This window comes from Acipenser ruthenus, chromosome 1 (assembly GCF_902713425.1).
Source record: "Acipenser ruthenus chromosome 1, fAciRut3.2 maternal haplotype, whole genome shotgun sequence".
NCBI classification, from domain to species: Eukaryota; Metazoa; Chordata; class Actinopteri; order Acipenseriformes; family Acipenseridae; genus Acipenser; species Acipenser ruthenus.
Window position 1 is genome coordinate 81675319 of NC_081189.1, and position 6824 is coordinate 81682142.

General features: G+C 47.6%; 1 protein-coding gene across 2 annotated transcripts in view; it reads right to left on the reverse strand.

Annotated features, from left to right (window-relative positions):
* Positions 1–4833, reverse strand: part of LOC117421450 (cGMP-specific 3',5'-cyclic phosphodiesterase-like) — a 66510-nt gene extending 61677 nt beyond the window's left edge. For both annotated transcript variants that reach the window (XM_034035910.3, XM_034035909.3), the window contains exon 1: positions 4525–4833. In XM_034035910.3, the coding sequence (XP_033891801.3) occupies positions 4525–4622 (98 nt within the window). In that variant the 5' untranslated portion in view covers positions 4623–4833. The remainder of the gene's footprint in view (positions 1–4524) is intronic.
* Between the last annotated feature and the right edge of the window lie 1991 nt (positions 4834–6824).

Below are 6824 nucleotides of genomic sequence, written 5' to 3' on the forward strand. Positions count from 1 at the left end.
TGCGCAGCTTGAATCTTCGCCCGTAGAGATAGGGACGAAAGTGGTGCACGGCCCGTACTACAGCCAACAGTTCCCGGCGAGTCACACAATAGTTCCGCTCTGTTTTACTAAGAGCCTGGCTGTAGTACGCGACCACTTGTTCCCCGTCCGGGCCTTCCTGGGCTAGTACTGCTCCAATCCCTACATCGCTCGCGTCCGTGTCCAGGATGAACGGTTTTTGGGGGTCAGGGAACACCAAGACTGGGGCCTTCACAAGAGCCTCTCGCAATTCCCCAAAGGCAGCTGCGCAGTCAGCGTCCCAGCTGAACCGGCCCCCCTTCTCGGTCAGGCGGTGCAGGGGCCTGGCGATCTGAGCAAAGTCTCCCAGAAAGCTACGCGCCTCCGTCACAGTCCTGGGGACCGGCCAGTCCTTTACAGCAGTCACTTTAGCAGGGTCTGTGGCAATGCCGTCTGCCCCGACAACATGTTCGAGGAAGTGTGTTTCTCTTCTCAGCAGGTTGCACTTCCCAGGGTGAAGTTTCAAGCCAGCTCCACGGATGCGCTCGAACACAGTCTGCAAGTTCTGCAGTGCCGCCGAAAAGGTGGCGGCGTGCACCAGTAAGTCATCCAGGTATACAACACAATGGGTCCGTGGAACTCCGGTGAGCACCCGCTCCATCAGGCGCTCGAACGTTGCTGGGGCATTGCACAGTCCAAAGGGCATCACTGAAAACTGCCACAGACCCTGGCCAATGGAGAATGCAGTTTTCTGTCGTGCCTCAGGGGCCAGCTCGACCTGCCAGTATCCGCTGCGCAGGTCGAGGGAGCTGAACCAGCGGGAGCCTGCGATGTAGTCCAGAGCTTCATCGATTCTGGGAAGGGGGTACGAGTCCTTGTGGGTCACTGCATTCAGTTTGCGATAATCCACACAGAACCGCAGTGACCCGTCTTTTTTTTTACTAGTAGGGCTGGCGCGGCCCAGGGGCTAATTACCCCGGCAGCGGCCATTTCCAGAATCATGCCCTCGGCCGCCTCCCGCTTTGCCAAGGGTAGCCGCCGTGGTCGCTCCCGGATCGGAGCAGCGTCTCCCGTGTTAATGCTGTGCTGAACTAATCCAGTCCGCCCACAGTCCTCTATGTTTGCAGCAAAAATGTCCAAGTACCCCCTTAATAGTTCCCATAACTGGTCCTGCTGGCCCTGAGATAGACCCTCCTTACTCCTCTGCCACAGCGCTTTCACCGCATCAGTTATCCTGCAGTCCTGAGTTCCACCAGTTGTGGTTGCGGGGGGCGATGAACGTTCTGCAGGGGAGGGGGCGGAGACAGTTGAAACCCTTGCAAACTCTGCTTCTGGGAGAGGCCGGGTCCTGCCCCTCCGCGTCCGACGAAACTCCTTGGTCGGAATATGCCGTACGGTGGATCTGGTGCGGCGTTGCTCCCCTTCCTTCTCCCGACCCGGAATCAGGCGCAGTTGGCTCCGGCCAAGGCACAGGGTTCCCTCAGCCAAGTCGATGGTGGCTCCTACTTTGTTCAGGAGGTCCAAACCCAGAATGCAGCGATCCTGTATCTCCGCCAGCCAGAACTCGTGTTGGATCGTGCAGTCTCCGAGCTGGATCTCCAGACGCCGTCGTCCCAGCATGGACGCGACCTGGCCGGTGACAGTGCGGAGGCAAATCTCGGTGGGCGTCCAGCCTCCCAGCCATCCGTCACCTTCTCTGGGGAGGACCCCGGGCCGCAGGATGGAGATGGTGGAGCCCGTGTCGACCAAGGCCTTGCACTGCACCCCATTTAAGAGTCAGGGTGCATGCAGACTGTTGCCCTGGCCAACACGGCCCACCATTGCCACAGCGTCGTTCTCATTGTCTCGATGGGTGGGGGAAGGAAGGTGAAGGAGCGGCGGGCCCCCGTTTACGCCGCTCCATTTTCGTTTCCCGCCGACGACGTCTCTTGTTCAGCCGGTACTGGGTTACGGCGGCGGCGGCATTGTGCATGCAGGTGACCCGGGCTTCCGCAGTTCCAGCAGCGTCTTACAGGCGTGGCCTGCCTGACAGTGGCGGTATCCTCGTCTCCATCGCTATCTTCCTTTTCTCTGACCGCGCGGACTTTGGGGATCCGGACTCGCTCACCCTCCTCGAGCACGGCCTCAATCCTTAGGGCATGGGTTAAAGCCTGCTCTAGGGAGGTTGGGGCAACGAGCCGAACCTGTTGTCTGAGCGCGGTGGGGTTCAGGCCACGGATGAACGCCTCCGTCGCCAGGTCTTCTTGTACAGCCGGGGGTAAACCAGGATACCCCCTCCGTGCCAAGTATTTAGTGTCCGCGGCCAGGATCCCGAGTTTCTCGCCACTGGCTCTCTTGCGCGTGGCGAGGCGATCGCGCAGGCTGACGGCTGACTCCACTTGTCCAAAGCGGCGCTGGAGAGCCGTGGATAGGGTATGGAAGTCACACGGCTCGTCTGGGTCTAAATCGAGCAATGCTTGCATCGCCTTCCCTTCCAGTGCCGCCGCCAGCTGCCCCGCCTGTTCTTCTATTCTCCAGTTGTTTGCCAAGGCTGCGAGGCGGAACTTTGCTTGGTAGGCTTCCCAGGGCGCAGTCCCGTCATAGCGGCCTGCCTTCACAGTACTCTTGTTGGCAGGTTGCGCTGTTTCCACCGAGGCAGGGGGCTGGGGCCGCCCAGGCTGATAAGGGTTCACGCCACTTTGGTTCCGTTCTCGGCCGTCCTCTTTCCCGCCACCGGCGTGCTCGTAGCCTCTCCTGGAGTAGCCCGCTCGGCTAGCCCCGTCTAGGCTGCTGCTCCCGAGGCATCCCGCCTGGTTGCCGTCTTCGGCGTCTCTCCGGAGGTGGCGGTCTTGGCTGCCAGCTTCTTTTTGCTGCAGCAAGAGTTCGCCGCCGTGGGTCTTCTGAAACGCGAGTCTTGCTTCTCCGCTTCGCCGCTGGGTGTTCTGCATCTGTCCCGTCAGCTGGGCAATCTGCTGCTCCATCCTCTGGATCTCTTCGTCCATCTTCCAGCTGCAGATCAAGTGCGTGTCATCCATCCCACTTCTGACACCAATGTAGCGAGCACAGGGATTAACAGAGACACGCACACAATAGCTCTTTTAGGTAATGCAGTTTAATAAGCAGCTAACAGCACGTCAGCGCCCTCCTCGAACACACACACACAGCCCTTCCCCACCCCAGAGCACTACTCTGCCTCTCAGGGTGACATTCACATATTTAACACATAACACAGGAAGGGTAATAACGATTACAGGAAAATGCATGAAATAATACGGGAACTTTTACAGGGACAACAATTAAACACAACAACAATAATTCAGTTTCTCCCCTACCATAGTTCGTACTCCCAGCATCCTCTGCTGCACATTAACCAAATGTAGGGGACTGGCTCCGGGCACAGCGTCTTATTCGCCGACAGGTGGCAACGGCGAGTCAGTCCAGCCGTGCCCGTTACAATATATATATATATATATATATATATATATATATATATATATATATATATATATATATCTATAAATCGATCATCAGAATTAATGCAGGTGGGTTTGGTAATTGTTCCCATTTCATTCATCTAATATTAATGTGCCGCCTTAAACATTTCAGTTCAAAGAAAATGGGAGATGCCATGGCAGTAATCTTAATCATTACGACCACTTGCATTTTCAGTTTAGCCTGTATTAGTACATAAGGAACTGAGTATGTTGAAGTAGCAGCCTCTACTGTACTTAATTCAGTGATAAGCATCATTATTAGTAAGTAGTAAATTACTGCTCGATGAGAACTATCGAAGAGAAATATGGATATTGGCTTTTATATTTTGTTATAAGCTAACTAAAAAAAAAAAAAGTACGTACACTCAAAGGTTTGCGATTATGAAATACAGAAATACATTTCAACTTCGAATTAAATGCAAACGGGTTTGAATTCGTAAAAAAATTCCTACAACGTATACAGTATGTGTATAAATGCAAATATACTGATTTTAGGATTTTTGTGAAACAGTTTGTTTATTTATTTTCTTCATTTACTTTATTGGACAGATTATTGATATGTTACTGCAAGGTAAATGAATTATGTATATCCATGTAGTATTACTAGGCCAATTCTGTGTTATGGATCTGTGATATTTGTAACTGGACAGCATTCCATGATTTACAACAAAGTAAATGCTAAGCAAATATAGTACGCCTACATGATATAACTTTATAGGTACTGTACTTTATTTAAACGTCATGTTGTGTTTAGAAAACTGATAAATAACAGTTATTAAAACTATCTTCTTGCACACATAATGCACATATTTTACGAAATAAAACACTGCACTGTAATCATATAATCAATTAATGTATTTATGCAATAATACCATCTTTCTCAACTGCCGAGTAGCCTACTGTAGCAGAATGTAGACTACGTATTGCCTGTTCACTGTTCTATGGCTCACTCGTACTTAAAAACAAAACAGCCCAGTGTGTGTTAACTGTAACAAAAACAAAAACAAAATAATTTGAGAGTTTGTATTGTTAGTTTGTATTGACAACCCCTTACCTTGTAGCTTTCCTTACAAAGTAAGAATGAGCAAAGTCCAAGTGATCATCCAGCCAAGCCTCCATACGTTCTTTTTCTGAAGGGTTACAACTGTCCATGGTGCAGACGAAATTATTGAAGTCTTTTTTAATGTAAGTTTCCGATATATATATATATTTTTCCCCTGTGAGTTTGTCTTTTTTTTAATAATAGAAATGACTGATAGAACCAGACGTGTGTTAACTCCAATCTACATCGTCTACTTGCAGTGCAGCCCCGAGGTCGCTCCAGCACCACTAGCTGTACTAGTGTGACAGCTTCAACATACGCGGTGAAAAGGAAAACACGGAGCTTTGTAAATAGAAGGGATCTGATCTAGGAAAACCAGGCAAACCACAACCAGGATACATTTCACACATGCCGGTACCTTAGGGGAAACAGCACGCATTCTCCATTAGACGTAACAGTTGGACAGTATTTATATATTTAATAGACTGTAAGTGATTAAACACCCCTCTTCAAAATCAGCACTCATACATCATATTGGTGCTACAGTGAAAACCTCCAATGTGATCTTGTTTCTATACCCTCGTTTTGATCAAATAAAACGGTTGATTTGTACTGCAAAGGGAATGCACATTTTAATAACAATATGTGTTGATTCTATTAACTAGTGATTTTTAAGTGTTTTTTTTTTTTTTTTTTTTTTTTTACTGTATTAGAATAAAATATTAGCAATTTGTATTTTAGAGTATTAAAGGTTAACCAAGGTTTTTAGTCCATGCAGTACCTCTTACCGTATAAGCACTAGTCATATTACTACTATTTTACTATTTGGTTATGAAATAAAGTAACAGAGAGGAGGTAATTCGGCCCATCTAAGCTTATCCGGTTCCTACTAGTAGTATTGATCTACAAAACTCACAAGTTGGGTCAGGATTCAGCCTCAACAATGTGACTAGTTATCCACTCTCTGTGAGAAGAAGTGTCTCCTTTCCTCTGTCCTGTCTATCTCCACTTAATTTCCATCTGCATCCTGTTTTTTGTGCTGCGCCTAAAGCATTGGTTAGGGTTAACTATGTCAATTATTTTTAAGATTGTAGACTTCACTCATGACATATTCTTCAATATTCTTTGTTCCAGGATAAATATATTCAGTTAATTCAGCCTATCATCACAGCTGATTCCTTTAAACCTTAGGATTAATCTGGTTGCTTTTTTGGCCACAATGTCTCTTTGGTGCTGTGGTGACCAGAACTGAACGCAGTACTCAAGGGTCCTGTGATACCTGTCCTGGAAAGGGTTAATTTCCAGGCTTTAGCATATGTCTCAGGGGAACCGGAAGCGAAGGCCAGCCATCTTGTGAAATAGGATTATTAAGTGAGTTTATAATAAACATGATTCTGTTTCAGACCAGCCTTGTCTGTCTCATTGCATTCCTTGAAGTAACATGGTGTCAGAAGTTAATGAAAAAAATACTTCAGCGAAAGTAAAAAGGAGAAGACCAACTTCCAGTATAGTTAATCCGAATCTCAGTGAGTTACAGAGAAACCGAAAAGAAAATCTGATGGCCGCAACAGTGCTACAGTGTGAGCGAGAAGCCTGTTGCCAGAATATGCGGAATTCAAGTGGCTGCAGACAGGACCGTTGAAAAGACTGCAGGTAGAAAACTATTCTCTCCAGAGAGGTTTGATTTCAGCAGTGCAAGCGAATGGCCAAAGTGGATACAGCGTTTTCGTATTTCGTATTGAGCGTTTTCGTATTGCATCTGGACTTGATGGAAAAGAGGAAGAGTAACAGGTACATTATTTATTGTATGCAATGGGAGATGAGGCTGACAATATTTAGTGTATCCTTCCACTCAGTGAAGAGGATAAGAAAAGCTATAATGCAGTCAAGAGAGCTTTTGAACACCACTGTGTAAGTAAACACAATGTGATCTATGAAAGAGCCAGGTTCAATATGAGGAAACAAGAACCAGGAGAAAATATTAAAGTGTTTATCACCGCAGTTCACACACTGGCAGAACACTGCAATTTTTTGCACTCTGGGAGGAGTTAATAAGGGACAGAATTGTAGTGGGCACATGAGACACAAAGCTGTCAGAGTGCTTGCAGCTGGACGCAGAACTCATTTTAGCAAAAGCAATTCAGCGTGCGAGGCAAAGGAAAAGTTGCTTGTCAACTGATGTTCTCTCCCGGTTTGTAGCAGAGAATAAACCGGTTCCATATCTCCGATGCCAAGGCAAATTTGTCATGATGAAGACGCTGGCTGCACTCTAACAGTCTACAAGTGCAAGCCAAGAAAAAACGTGATTTTGA